This window comes from the organism of the source record quoted next, unplaced genomic scaffold (genome assembly GCF_019419815.1).
Source record: "Pyrus x bretschneideri cultivar Hongxiangsu unplaced genomic scaffold, Pyrus_bretschneideri_v1 Contig6, whole genome shotgun sequence".
Classification (NCBI taxonomy): Eukaryota; Viridiplantae; Streptophyta; class Magnoliopsida; order Rosales; family Rosaceae; genus Pyrus; species Pyrus x bretschneideri.
The window spans coordinates 2,385,260-2,399,353 of record NW_025999798.1 but is presented as its reverse complement, the minus strand read 5'-3'; the positions used below and the strand labels follow the sequence as shown (position 1 = coordinate 2,399,353).

At 40.3% G+C, this 14,094-nt stretch overlaps 4 protein-coding genes across 7 annotated transcripts; 2 read left to right on the top strand and 2 right to left on the bottom strand.

Moving 5' to 3' along the window:
• Positions 1-1,014: 1,014 nt before the first annotated feature.
• On the top strand, positions 1,015-4,519 carry LOC103950881 (protein PTST homolog 2, chloroplastic). Of its 4 annotated transcripts, none has more exons than XR_007253562.1 (8): positions 1,018-1,771; positions 2,065-2,182; positions 2,612-2,801; positions 2,901-3,130; positions 3,351-3,496; positions 3,573-3,750; positions 4,027-4,095; positions 4,180-4,252. XR_007253562.1 is itself a non-coding variant. In XM_048571577.1 (8 exons), the coding sequence occupies exons 1-8, from the start codon at positions 1,191-1,193 to the stop codon at positions 4,273-4,275; spliced, it is 1,548 nt and encodes a 515-aa protein (XP_048427534.1). In that variant the 5' UTR covers positions 1,018-1,190; the 3' UTR covers positions 4,276-4,519. The 4 variants fall into 4 exon arrangements, 2 of the variants coding, with proteins under 2 accessions (XP_048427534.1, XP_009360407.2); XM_048571577.1 differs by having other exon boundaries at positions 2,931-3,130; positions 3,573-3,720; positions 4,180-4,519; XM_009362132.3 differs by having other exon boundaries at positions 1,025-1,771; positions 3,573-3,720; positions 4,180-4,519.
• A 93-nt stretch (positions 4,520-4,612) lies between these two features.
• On the bottom strand, positions 4,613-7,340 carry LOC103950959 (ultraviolet-B receptor UVR8). Its single transcript, XM_048571579.1, is given in 7 exon segments — positions 4,613-4,984; positions 5,066-5,437; positions 5,658-5,678; positions 5,772-5,827; positions 6,023-6,181; positions 6,554-6,706; positions 6,804-7,340. Coding segments are annotated over 6 exon segments (732 nt in total). The 5' UTR covers positions 7,024-7,340; the 3' UTR covers positions 4,613-4,984; positions 5,066-5,314.
• A 68-nt stretch (positions 7,341-7,408) lies between these two features.
• On the bottom strand, positions 7,409-8,452 carry LOC103950880 (uncharacterized protein At1g27050). Its single transcript, XM_009362131.3, has 2 exons — positions 8,093-8,452; positions 7,409-7,992 (listed from the first exon to the last, which is right to left on the bottom strand). The coding sequence occupies exons 1-2, from the start codon at positions 8,435-8,437 to the stop codon at positions 7,690-7,692; spliced, it is 648 nt and encodes a 215-aa protein (XP_009360406.1). The 5' UTR covers positions 8,438-8,452; the 3' UTR covers positions 7,409-7,689.
• Positions 8,453-10,693: 2,241 nt separating this feature from the next.
• On the top strand, positions 10,694-12,674 carry LOC103950879. Its single transcript, XM_009362130.3, has 2 exons — positions 10,694-11,507; positions 12,008-12,674. Exons 1-2 carry the CDS (start codon positions 10,945-10,947, stop codon positions 12,420-12,422), a joined length of 978 nt encoding a protein of 325 aa, XP_009360405.2. The 5' UTR covers positions 10,694-10,944; the 3' UTR covers positions 12,423-12,674.
• The last annotated feature ends 1,420 nt before the right edge of the window (positions 12,675-14,094 follow it).

Genomic DNA, 14,094 nt, shown 5'->3' with positions numbered 1-14,094 from the left:
AACATCCATGTTTAGTTGTAATTAATCCCATAACCTAACCCCTTTTACTTAATAAATTTTTGGATAGGAGCTTCCACGCCCAAGGATGACACACAAGGGAGGACCTTTTGAATTCAAGTTCCACATGAAACCATTTTGGTGGACACAAACGCTGGAGGTTTATATATCTCAAATCAAATGGACAAGTGATCTGACATAACTTAGTTAAAGAGAGACATTATCATGCAATTAGTAACATGGCAATGACAAAAGCATTTGAGAGCAATGACAAGTGTTTAAATAATAAACCACTAAAATTATTCATTATTTCAAAAGAGAATCTGATGTAGAACAAGATATGGGTCAATTATAACGGAGAAAGATGAAGAAAATAAATGTTTCAAATTCTGAAAAGAAGAATTGAAGTTGAGAAATTGGATTCAATCGATATGGCAACAAAATAGGCAGCGAAAAATATTCTGGTATCAGAATTGGATGCCTAAATATATCGTTTTTGAAGAGAATCATGAACAAACAAGACTCATAGTTATACTATGAGACCCTTCGTGTTTAAGGTCAACCAAGGTCAACTTCCAAAACTACAAAATGAAAATTGTAATATATTTCAAACATTTCAATTTTCATCCATATTCATGTTGTTTAATTTCCTAAGGCCCCTCAACTTCTTTAGGGTTGTGTTTATGTCATATATTTTAGACATTTCAATTTTCATCCATATCCATATTCATGCAACCAATCCGATTGTTGGATATGCATCAACGAATGAGATCAATTCGTCGGAGAGGATCTCGACAGAACTGATCCAGAGAGGATCTGAGTCCCTCTATGTCAAATGATATTAGTCCTAATGACAATCAATCGTGTAAGATACAAACCTCCCTTCAACATTAATTGCGAGAAAGAAGACTTACATTGGAGAATCTGTCTCATTCAACGGAATCCTTGGTCCTTTGGTCCTCTTATCGTATCCTCTTGCAACATGCATTAATTAATGACTAAAATATCAAACAATTGTTTTTTGGGAGTTTTAAACGCACGCTAAATTTCTATTCGTACACCTTCGCCTTTATTTCGCCTTTAATGCCCGTTTACGTGTCCCGGTGGTTTTGTTCGTTGCTTCGCTCCCCGTCCCTTCCTTTTTTACATTTCTCCGCCTTCCACCCCCATTTGTTCGTCGAAATGCCTGAGCCATGCTCTCTTCCACCACCGCCGCGAACCACCTGATCCTCCCGCCCTCCTCCTCCCCAGTTGTCGTCCCTCGCGCCTTTCCCTCGATTCTTTTCATCGGTAATTCAAGAGCAATAACCCGGCGGCTGCGGGGTCATCACCCGATGACCGGCTGTTCTTTGATTCTAGGGTTTTCAGAGTCGAGACAAGGGTACAATTACAACGGGTTGTATTGTGGGTTTTCTGGGTTTGCGAGGCGGTGTAAAGATTGGGATGGCGAGGGGGATGATTTCACCTTGGAAGCTGAGATTCTGGAGTTCATGAAGAGCTCCAAGAAGCCCCAGGCGTTTCCGAGCAAGAAGGAGCTGTTGGAAGCTGGGAGAGAAGATTTGGTCGATGCAATTACGAAGAAAGGCGGTTGGCTTTCGTTGGGTTGGGATTTGGAAGAAGAAGATAGAGCTCAAGAACGCAACTTTAGGAATTGGGATTCCACATTGGCATTCGACAGCGGTGCCTCCAGCGGCAATCAAACTGGGGTTTCCGGCGTGGGTTCTTCGATTCTTGGTGATTCTTCTCAAGCAGCATCGTCCTCTGGTCGATCACTGTGAGGATTCTGTTATAATTGAAACTTGTTCAAGTTTTTAGATTTGTTTTTTTTCCCTGGTATAATTATTCTTTTTGTTTTCTATGTCATTAATTTGGAAAGCGATGTGCAAACTGTGAAATTTTCATTGAATATTTGCACCATGGATATATATTGTGTGGATGAGATTTGCTATCTAAAATAAAAGGCGAGGACAAGATATTCATCGTTCATTGATACTCTATGTTTAACACTAGAATCGATGAATACTCTTGGGGAAAGGGATTCAACTCAACTGTTGTATATATGTATAGAGAAGCCGCTACAACAGAGGACGATACTGGAATTGCGGGTATATTGAATCGATTGGAGAAACAGAGAAATTTGACGCTTGGTTTTACTTTGAGAGAGAAAGAAGACTCAGCTGATGATGTAAGTTCGTTTAATTTACTTTGAAATATATTGTGTCTTTTGGTGGGGTGATATTCTAGGGGAAAGCATTATGCAAAGTCCTGAAATTTTTACTTGTTTCCAGTTTACATGCTTCTGTATACATTTATGGTGGTAAGCTGATGATATATATTTCAGAATCGAATTGCATTTTTGGTATATTTCTTGAGGATTGCATATGTCTAAAACAAAATGATTCTAATTTATCAGCAAATGTTAATGAAACTTATTTTGTTCTTTCCAGCATGAAGTTCATTTGAAACTTGAAAGAGAGGATACCTTTTATGTTGGCAGTCACAATGACAGCATCGGCATGAAAATAATTTGTTTTTAAGTGTTTGATGTGATTGTTTCCTTTGCATGTAGAAATTCTAGAACATAACGTGATGCATGTTGCATTGTAAAAGACAGTTGCTGGCCTTGACAAGCAGTGGACCTGCATCAGTAAACCCCACCAAAGCCATTCTTAACGATTCAAGAGACAGGTCTAACCACAACAGATCTCTTTCAAACATTGATGTGCTAAGAGACTCACCCAGACCTGACATGTGGAGAACTTGGAGCACCCAGAGGGCTGGAGTTTCGGATCTGGATTTTGAAGGTATTTTATAGTTACTTGTTTTCAGTTTTCACCAGATTGATGGTTCAATATTTGGTTCAAGTAACCTTTGATTGATGATATAATGTGTGTAATGTACAGCTGATGAATTTTCTTGTGATAAAACGGAAGTGTCAGAGGATGTTTCAAGAGATCGCATATTTCAACTAAGAGCAGGAGCTAATGAACCCGATCGAAGGATTGAACTGGATTCTAATCAGAAAGGGATCAATCACGAGCAAATACGTGGTCACATCAAGCACCTTGAATCAGAGCTCATCTCTGCACTTCGCTTGTTGAGGTCTAAAACTGATGAAGCTGCATCACAGGAGGTGGGTATGAACAGTCTTAATTACAAAAAATATTAAAATTATATCTAGTTTGAAAATTTTCACTCTAAAGTTTTAACTATGTATTTGCTTTCATTTTCTTTGCCATGGAATCCTTAAGTTCTGTTTGCATTCAGTTTCTCTTGGAAGCGTTCTCATACAGTTATAATGTTTCGAGAGGATTCATGTCATTATATTAAACACATTCTATATTTTTCATCAGGGTCATGAAAGCAACTCTGCAGATTTGCAGAACCTTGCTGATGCTTGGGAGTTTCAGGAAAATGAGATTATGCATGCCCGGGACAAATTGCGTTCAACACGTGCAAAGATAGCTGTTTTAGAAGGAAAGGTGGCAATGGCAATAATGTATGCACAATTTCTGTTAGTTTAAAAACAAGACTATGACTTACTTGACCATTGACATGTTACCCACCCATATCAGCGAAGCGCAAAAGATTGTGGAGGAGAAACAGAAGCGGATTGGTGATGCTCGCAAGGCCTTACGACTTCTTCGGACTGCTTGCATTGTTTGGCCAAATTCAGCCTCAGAAGTGCTCATTGCTGGATCATATGATGGTTGGACCACCCAGGTCTGATCTCCTCTTGAATTGATCAGTTAGGTTAGGCTTAAGTAATAAGAGTAGATGCATGTCCTCGTCCACTCATTCATTTATTTTCTTACTTTCCTTTCATTATTAGATGAAGAAATACTGCAAACGATTAATAAAAATAATAAGTTATTTTATCATGTGCATGTATTTTTTGTTTTGTGAGGTATTTATACTTGCATTTTACCCGCGTTTTCGAAATACCAGTACTACTACCATGTTTCTTAGCAGTGGTCTTCTACTTGCTTTTGTAATACAAATGTTGTTACCTGTGTTGGTTGCTTGCAGAGAAAGATGGAGAAGTCGAGACCAGGAGTCTTCTCTTTGTGCCTTCAATTGTATCCCGGCAGATACGAGGCAAGTAAAATTTGTTGTTATCCGGTTGAGCTTTTATATTTCCGGAACCCCATCGATTAATATCTTTTGTATCTTGCATTTCAGATTAAGTTCATTGCCGATGGTGAATGGCGGGTTGATCCCCTACGCCCAATTGTTCGCAACAACGGGTATGAAAACAACGTCCTGATCATAACATAACACATACAACTGAAGTCCCCTACAAGCATACGAAGGTATTCATCGAGCACAGACAGCAATTCTTCCCCAGATTCTTGAACATATAGGGTGTAGATATTAACTAATGTGATTCTTTTATGTCATGATTCATATGTAACATCACCGTTGGCGTCTTTTCTTCTAATCTTCTTCATGTAAAACCCGAATTTTCAAATTGTGACAAGTAACTCAATGGGAAAATTTCCGGAAAACTGTCACTTTTCTAGCTCTGATCGCAGACTATTTTAAGTTTGCGGCTTTTTGTTTCGAAAGTAAGGTTGGTTGTTTGAGGCTGTTTTCACGACTTGAACCCATGACATTTCAGTCCAAAAAACACGACCTTGTATAACTTATATATTTACACAGCATGAACTAGGTAAAGCTCAGGTAAATAGGTGGTTAATCAGTCTGAGAACGGCGACACGAAGTTCTTATGGCAACTGTGAACCCGCTGCCACAGTAAATCTTGATTGTGTCGGCTTCTTCCCGAAATTTGTGGCAGAAACTCACTTCTTGAGGACTCGTTTGGCATCTGTATTTCCCAAGCCAAGCTGACCATTTTCACCCCAACCCCATGTCTTAATCACTCCATCCTCTGCCATAATAGCAGAGTGCTCGGCTCCAGCTGCAATCTGCACACTTCTACTCTCACCGAGACCGGGGATTTTCTCAACGACAACTTCGTTTGATTCTGTTGACGTAAAGAATCACACACGCAATCAGCAGCAATCATAATTCGAGCCCGAAGATCATTCAGATACATTAAACTTACCAGAAATATCCAGTGTACTTTTCAGATCTGTACGATGAAATGCCTTGACCTGCTAAGTGCTTTACTGGAGTCATTTTTTCAGGATTACTAAGAACTCCATGGTGATTTCCACCAAGCATAAGAATTTCTGCACCTGTTTACGATGTATCCGAGGCAGGGCAGCTATTTAAAAACACGACATCTTTTCACCACAGATATGAATACACAGAACTAGTTAAAACATGAAATCAATGTACATACAAGCTAATACTAAAGCATGATTCCATCGGACAGCAACTCTGGTAAATGAGAACAACTTAGGTAAACGCTGTGAGCAGTGAGTGCTAAAAGTGCCACCAAACCCTCTTCCCCAAGTGTACAAATGCCCCTCAGCTGATGCCATAGACAACAAAGAAAACAACAGTTCAGGGAATCAATTGGTACTTTCTATGGGCTGCACCGGCTTCTTTACTATGTGGGAAACTATGGACCACGACTAGCAAGGAAGTTCGTCGATCTTTCGTGAACTGGAACATTTTTAAGCTGTATATTCGTATTACTAGCAATCAGCTTTATATCACCAATTCAAGAAAGGGGGATTTGCTGCACTCACCAGATAATGCTGCACTATGATCTCCATTTGCAGCGATGCTAGCAATTTTCACGCCTTCAAATCTGTAAGTTCGGTCAAGAAAGACTAATTAATTTGATCTTTATCTTTGGAGATACCCAGTTGATCACGCTTTCCAGAACCAAACCCATAAACTTCATCTCCTGAAACACCTGCAGCATATTGATCTCAGAAAACATCATACACTACGACAAATGGGTTATATCAAATAAAGGGAATGACTTCTTGTAGTTCAAAAAGCCAAAGCTTTAAGCATGTCAAGAAACATATACATCCACATAAATCAGCATCACTACATTTAAGAATTGCATCTGCCAGAATCATACAAGATCAACCCTACAATCTACCTTTCAGCAGAACAAGCGAATGGCGCATTCCGCATTCTATTTGCTCCACACGCTTATCAACAAAGAAGGAGACTTTGACAGGACGGCATTGTGACTGGAGATCACCATGCCCGAGCTGACCAAATGAGCCATCTCCACATGTGAAAAGATCCCCTGCATCTGAAAACAAGCAAGAAAAGTCCCAAATCCAGAAATAAGTTGAACATTCCCGGATTCCCCATGATTCAAGTTGCCATCAAGTTAAATACAAAGCAGTAAAACATGCAAAATTCAAGAACTGGGGTAAAATCTCAAATTGGTTTTTCGATTCCACACGGATAGAAATAGGCATAAAAGTGTCAAAGATTCATAAACATATTTCACCACATATATATATATATATATATATATATATATCAACTGCCTGAGCAGACGCACAAATAGCTGCATTGGCTAGAGCAGCGTCCTCCTATGCACCCGAGTTACACATTGGCTAGATTAGTTTGAAGTAGAATACCACCAGTGTAAACCATACAAACTGCCAGAATATACCTGAAACGAAACTGGAGTGGTTCCAACCAGCTGAACCATGAGTAATGAAGAAATTGTTCAAAGACATAACAAGCATGGGATCTGGGCTGTTGACCACATCACCATGACCTAGTCGACCGGATGTGCCCCTTCCCCACGTCAGCACCTTCCCACCTGCAAAAACGTGGTTTTTTTATTTTTCGTTCCTATGAAAAAAAGAAAAGAAAAATATAGTATTTTTGTAATATTTAGACGGAAGTAAGGAAGAGACCTGAGGTCAAGGCGAGAAGGTGAGCGCCGCCGCAGGCGAGGAAGGAGATGGGTCCGGCGGCAGAGGAGAGAGTAGGGAGGTGAAACAGTTAAGGGAGGTGCTCGTCCTGTAGCCTTCCCGTGCCCAGCTGCCCGTCCGCTCCTGCCCCCCAACTCCATATCTCTTGCTCGCTGCTTGCTTCTTCTTGCTGTACTCCTCTGCTTTCTTCATTCTCTTCCATTACAACAATTCTCTGATTGCTCTCTAGTCTCTGCTCTTTGTTTTCAATTACTTTGCTTTACAATTCTGTTCTATTAAACTGCTCGATCGTGGGCTCTTTGGGCTTAACATTTTCATAGCTTTTGAGATTTACATATATTTCTTGCAGTTGAGTTACAAATTTCCTCTGCCGCTTTCAAAGTTCTGATTTGAATATTTGATACAATCACCAAGATCTGCAGAGCTCCATTCATGTTTTTGGGCAGCTGCCGTGTCCTCTCCTACTCATTAAAATCTGGCACTTGCCTCCAAGGCCTGGTATAGGTCCGCAGCTTGAATCTAACCCAACAAACAGAATGCAATCACATTCACAATCAGAACAACTACATTGTTGAACAGTTGAAGGCTTGAAGCAAATATAGTACTGCATTACGTTATTCACAACATGGAGCAGCCTTATTCATTAAAATATAAAACAAAAGAGCATACAGATTCACAAACCAAACAAATGCAAAACATCGGATTCACGAACAAACATAAAAACATCAATCATCAATGATCTGAAAGCCAAACCTTTTATCTCTGCTAACTCAAGCAACTTCATACCCTCTCATATCTCTATGAACTAAAACCCATTGCTAATGTTACAAAACTAAACCCTCCAAATCCCAAAACGCAGCTGATAGTATTACAGGATATCATCATAAGCAACGATTTCTCTGGGTTTGGAAGGCGCATCCAACGCCGACGAAGAACTCTCAGCAGCAGTGGCAGGAGCAGCAGTCGTTGGAGCAGCAGCAGCAGCGCCGCCTCTGGGATTCACTATTGCCGAAGCAAGCTTGTTCCCTCTGCCGCGCCCCCTCAGCGGCACCCCCGCCCTCACAAGATTTGAACTTGCCGACGACCCGGCACCGGAATCTCTATTTTCAGCACCAGCTCCGACTCCCTTCCGCCATTGGGCAAGTGGGTCCGTCGCCCAAAGCACCTGCAACTGCGGCAAAACCCCAAATTTCAACAAAAATTCGAAACCCCAGAAATTAAATAGTAAAAAGAAAGCTTCTCTGGGTCAATTGAAGAGGAAAGATCAGTACTTTTTTGGATTCGATGGTGATACCGAATGATGGGTCGAGAGAGGCAGCGATGGCGGCTTGAGCGGAGTCGGCGGCACGGTAGGTGACGTAGCCGACCGCGTCGCGGTCAATGCGGATGCGGGAGATGGGTCCATAGATCTCGAACCGGGACTTGAGGTCTAGGACAGAGCAGTCGGGCGGGAGACCTGTTACGACCAGAGCCGGCGGCGGCGGTTGCTTGTAAGTGGGCTTGTCGAGCTCGGGTTCGGGTTCGGGTTCCGGATGTGGAGGCAGGGGACGACGGCGTTTCGATCCGGAGTAGGGGGCGTGGCGGGAGAAGTAGGGTTTGTCTCTCTTCCGGCTCATGGTGTTAGATGTTCGAGTTGACACTTCAGTTCCCGGCCTGTTCTTGTGATATAGTGCAAGTGTATGATATGCGAGTTTGGAGTTTGACCGTCAACGTGGGTTGATTATTGGTGGTATTGAACTGTAAAAAGTCATGGAATCCTTTTCTTTCTTCAAGTAGAAAATATCTTTCCTTCTTTTGGGTAAATATCTATCGGAAAAGGAATAGGAAACATATTTGTGTTGTTCACCAAAAATAAATAAAATGCATGACATGAGTTTATCCTTCGAGCTCGAGTACATAAAAATAGTGGATATATTCAAACAATTCTGACAATATTTGTTTTTCGTTTGTAGTCACCTTTCATCGTTTGGTACGATGTCGTATCGGATCATGACGAAGAATAATTAATTTACCATTATCACCTACTCTATCACTCACTTCTTACTTAAAATCACCAGGAAGCAGATTTAACCAAAAAAAAAAAAAAAAACAATTAGTTGCATAGTTGATTAAGGTAGCTCACGTTGAAGAAGAAGAAATAGGAGAAAAATTATATATTTCAAGGGAACCATACCATTTTTTTTAAAAAAAAGTTTTAAAGTTAGTTATTACTTCTTAAAATAATAAAAAGCCCATTAACTCTCTTACCTCCCGTCCATCTTATAAGTTTTACCTCATAATCCTATACTTACATGATTTAACTCTATGTTAAATATAACAAAGTGTGGGAATGTATGCTAAACACACAATATGTACGCGTTTACCTCCACAAAATGCCTCACTTAAAAATTTTGACGTTGTGCACAATGTTTTTCGGAATTTCACAAAGACTTCATCTACCACTACTTAGCTGTGTTTTAAAAATATTGTTCTAAAAATCTCTGCCTAGCTCCTCCTAGGCCTCGCTTAATGCATATGCGTTTGAAAATTAAGAAAGGGTGCCTAGACCTGTTGAGGTGCCCGCCCAGACCCGACTAGACACCTACTTAGGTTGCAACTCACTTGGATAGAAAATATATTACTTTCCTTTTGCATTTTATTGTTTCCAGTAAATTATAAGAGACTTATTGAACACTTAAATAAACACACATTATATGTTTACTCCCCATATTTTCATTATGTTCCAATACTTCATAATATATATGTCATTCTATTTTTTAGTTTATGATGAAATTATATATATTTTAAGTATAAACAGACACTTATTTACACGAAATGCAATAGATTTACTTAAATCCGTATAGACGCTAGGCCCCAACCCACCGTCCAACTAGTGCGTAATGTTTTTTAGAACCTTAAAAAAAAACTTTTTAGCTTCACCACTAGTACAAGTGTTATATTCTTATGCGAACTCATTCATGCAAAGGAGGGAAATTAAATGCAATTACAATCGTCTTTGTTGGGGTAAATTCCTTTCCCATCCTTACCATAACTTTAAACTCCACCAAAACCTTGTTAATTCCTCCACACTTGTTCTATTAGAGCAGTTCCACCGGGGAACCATTAGGCTGACAGTCAAATTATTGGCCTGGCGCCCAGCCAATCCACTCTACCCCAGCAAATAGGCTGGCACCCAGCCCAAGCTGGTCTCCAGGCCAACCCAGAATCGACAGAGCTATGGACCAGGCCATCTGACGTCATGCTGATGCTAGCGTGGAGTCATAGGGCACCTGCTTTTTTTTTTTTTTTTTTTTTTTGCGCCAAGAGGACCACCAATAGTCACTGATGAGATAGGTCGGGAGGGGAATTTGGGCCTGGCCCTCAATGTAGTCATTGAACTCGTCAAGTCAGGGAAGAACTAGCCCACGCATAACAACGTGTCGAATGGACCTGCCGCCGATTTGTTGACCTAGAACGAGTTAACTCAGTAAAATTAGAAATTAAAAACTAGTGGAGCTAGAAAAAGGATACAAAGGCAGAGGTAGAGGTAGAGAGAGATACCGAAACGACACGTTTGAAGAGCTGCTTGAGGTTGCTAGAAACGTCGTTGGAGAGCAGAATTTTGGGGGGAGCCATGAGTGAGAATGTTGACAGAAAGAGACGTGGTTGGCAGGTTGACGACGGACTGGGAGCTTCTAGTATTTTGGGCTTTCAAGGTCAGTGGTAGAGTGGCCCAATTTTTCAGTTCCTCATCGTTTATTAAAAATCAAATTATTATTTTATAATAAAAATTAATAATATTTTAATAAAATTGACTAGGGTATTTAGTTTTAGAGGTGGAAATACATTTTGCCAATTCAACTGTTCATGAGGTCTGTCACCAGCACATTTTTTAGGGGTGGATTTGCCCTTATGCCACTCAAGTTCAACCGTCGATGCTCATCTCTCCCCAACCTTGCCAAATCCGGAAGTTTCACTATAAAAACCAAAACTTTAAATAAAACAACCCTATAGTTTCCACCCACACTCCAACATTCTGATGGGTGTTCATAAATCCCTGCCTGGACGCAGTAAAATCCTCACTCAGAGAGCTTAACTCCCCAACAGAAACTTTGGGTTCTATCGCTCACCTAACTCTGCTGCAATGGCTGCATCTCTATCAGCATCCACATCACCATTGACGTCAAATTTGTCTCTCAGAAAAACCCACTTCGTATTTTCACCAGAAAATAGCCGTCCAATCATTACCCACATCAAACAATCCCCTTCCAGCCCCAATGCTGAGTTGAAGTTTCAAACTTTGCCCAATTTAAACCCCTCTATTGCAATTTCACCCCTCCCTCGCGCTGCATCAAGAGTTTCCTCACGTGGGTTTCTTGAAACAGACGAGGAAGATGAGCTTTTGCCTTTGTTTGAGGAGCGGCCGGTCAAATTTGCCCTTTGGGTTTTGGTCTGGGCATCTGTGTCGCTTGCTTTGTTCGCGGCTTCCGGAAATGCAAATGCTGCTGCTGCGGCGGCTGCGGATTCAATCAGGGCCTCCAACTTTGGCCTGAAGATTGCGACGGTGCTTCGAAGCTCCGGCTGGCCTGATGAGGCTGTGGTGTTTGCTCTGGCCACACTTCCGGTCATTGAGCTTCGTGGGGCCATTCCTGTTGGTTACTGGATGCAGCTTAAGCCTGTTCTGCTAACAGCTCTATCTGTTGTTGGGTTAGTCATTTTTCTCTACTATAGCCATTTTCGACATTCTACTTTATTTTTGTTGGGATTTTGTTTCACCAATGTTGTTTGACAGGTCTTTAATGATTGATTTGTGTCTGTTTGATAGAATGTGCCTGCTTATGGAAATATTTGTGCAAATGTGGTTCTTAACTTTTAAACAAATTCATACATTCAGCATTTTCCTTGTTGAAGAATGTAAAACGTCCCACGTCGGTAAATTGACAAAATGAAATACAGTACATACGTGTGATTAGTAGTGGGACGCTAGTATGTCTGTCTGAAATCCTAACGCTCGTAATGGCCTATTGGCTTTTGCCCATTTGATCAAAAGGGTGCTTCAAGTTTCAGCATTTTACCTTTATGCACTATCTATGCCATTTTCTTGTACAATGTGACATTTGTGATCCTAAGAAGAGTAGTTTAGTCAAATTTTTCATTGAAATTCACAAAGTTAGGGATTGACAGAGTTTGGGACTATGCATCTGTAGGAACATGGTTCCTGTGCCCTTCATCATACTTTACCTGAAGAGATTTGCATCTTTCCTTGCTGGAAAGAACAAGGCTGCAGCTCGGTTCCTTGACTTGCTGTTTGTGAGGGCTAAAGAGAAAGCTGGCCCTGTAGAGGAGTTCCAATGGCTTGGTCTGATGCTGTTTGTGGCTGTGCCTTTCCCGGGAACAGGAGCATGGACAGGGGCCATCATAGCTTCCATTCTCGACATGCCATTCTGGTCAGCGGTGTCTGCAAATTTCTTTGGTGTTGTGTTGGCTGGGCTTCTGGTAAATTTGTTGGTGAACCTTGGCCTCAAATATGCAGTTGTTACTGGTATTGTCCTCTTCTTTATTTCCACATTCATGTGGAGCATCCTTCGGAATCTTAAGAAGTCTTTACGTTCATCAAACTGACAAGAAATTTTAAATTTGTTACCGACGATTGAATTTTTGAGCTTGTATACTTCTCTATTCACTTCTACATGTTCATTTGTATCAAATTTTCAAAGCATAGTTTAACTCATTACACAACATGGTGGAGAAGTTCTATGAATACCCTCGTATTTTGTTACTAATATGATTTGTTCAGTTGTGGTTCGGGGCAATTAAAGCACATGTATCGGAACCGAGTTGCTACAATCTACGATATGCTTACCTTTCGATTGAGTTTTGTCTTGTCATTTGATGAATATCGCATTTTGTTTCTGTTAAACACAATGATTGGGAACATATGGGATAGCCTTAATCATCGATCGAAATCTATCCACTCTGCTTGTCTAAATCTATTTCTCAAGCACTAGTAAAGAATTCCAGAATGTGTTTAGCCTCTCTGAATATGAAGTGATTGTCCAACCCTTGATCTCAAGGACTAGTATCTTTGTCAATCTATGGTTATGGTACCCCGGCAATTTTAATAATGAACCATTCTGGCATTGGAGGGAATTTTCAATTTTCCCTACTCCTCGGGTTTGTACAATCATGTGTCTATCTTTGTCTATCTCCCGTCTTGGCACATGATGGAAGAGATTTGTGCATGCTTGTATATAACTGGTGACACACGAGAATCTCAAGGAGTTGGGAGTTGAGCATTCTTGTTTTGAAAGGAATGACTAGGTGTCAAGTGCCAACTCTTCTTATTGGGCTTTAGGATTGGATTGCTTTTGCTTGAGTGATTTGTAGGTATCTTAAGTGGCCCAATGTAAGGTTGAGCATGTGGGGACCAAAATCCTTCTAGCTTTATGCATGGGAGTGAAAATATTTAAAAGTGTTTTTGGTAAAAATATTTAAAAGTATTTTTTGTGAAAATAATTAAATTTGTTTGGAAGTGTTTTTAAAATGGTTAAAAATGTTTTTGGTGAAAATATATTTGGAACCAATTCTTAGTAAAAGTGTAAGTAAATTCTAGAAAAACACTTTAAGTGCTTTCGAGTGCAAAAATATTCTTTAAGCACTTTTAAATGAGCTTTAACCCTAAGCATAAAAGCGTCATTTACATGAAATGGGCTCACCCTTTCACTCCAACCATATAAATATGGGTAATGCTAGAGAAATCGAATGATATGGTCGTTGATGATTGATGTATTACTTAAGTGTTGATTAACATGCTTATTTCTTATTGGTAACATATCATTTGATTTGCAAATTTAATTTAAAATTTTGGTCTCTCTAGTATTATCCTATAAACATTATGTGAATCGAAACTTACACTTAACATTGCATGTCACATTGTATTATCAGACGAAGACGTTAATCATCTTGCCTAGCCACTGTCCTACTATGCATAGAACAAACCGAGAAGATATCATCTCCGGATCTCTCCCACCAAAGCCCACCAATCAATAAATCTGAATCCTTGAAATTTGATTCAACGGCTACAAATAGGGATCTTTTAAAAAGTTATAATAATTTTAATCGTTTGATCAAATTTCAAAAGTTCAGATTAATTGATTAGATGAATTTCGTGAGAGATATCCGGAGAGCTGTAGTCACTGGCCCACTTCCATCGTTGAATCAGCTCACGAGGTGTGGGTGGCCACGTGGGTAGAACCAACGAAAGAGACCGTATACGTGTGCCATCGCCGGGAGA

What these genes read in the sequence shown, in the direction of transcription:
- LOC103950881 (XM_009362132.3), top strand. Translation starts at nt 1,191, where the DNA reads ATGCTCTCTTCCACCACCGCCGCGAACCACCTGATCCTCCCGCCCTCC. An exon ending in TCGTCCTCTGGTCGATCACT is followed by an intron (nt 1,772 to 2,064) that starts GTGAGGATTCTG and finishes ATATATGTATAG; the next exon opens with AGAAGCCGCTACAACAGAGG. An exon ending in AAGAAGACTCAGCTGATGAT is followed by an intron (nt 2,183 to 2,611) that starts GTAAGTTCGTTT and finishes TGTAAAAGACAG; the next exon opens with TTGCTGGCCTTGACAAGCAG.
- LOC103950880 (XM_009362131.3), bottom strand. Translation starts at nt 8,437, where the DNA reads ATGAGCCGGAAGAGAGACAAACCCTACTTCTCCCGCCACGCCCCCTAC. An exon ending in TCACCATCGAATCCAAAAAA is followed by an intron (nt 7,993 to 8,092) that starts GTACTGATCTTT and finishes GTTTTGCCGCAG; the next exon opens with TTGCAGGTGCTTTGGGCGAC.
- LOC103950879 (XM_009362130.3), top strand. Translation starts at nt 10,945, where the DNA reads ATGGCTGCATCTCTATCAGCATCCACATCACCATTGACGTCAAATTTG. An exon ending in ACAGCTCTATCTGTTGTTGG is followed by an intron (nt 11,508 to 12,007) that starts GTTAGTCATTTT and finishes ATGCATCTGTAG; the next exon opens with GAACATGGTTCCTGTGCCCT.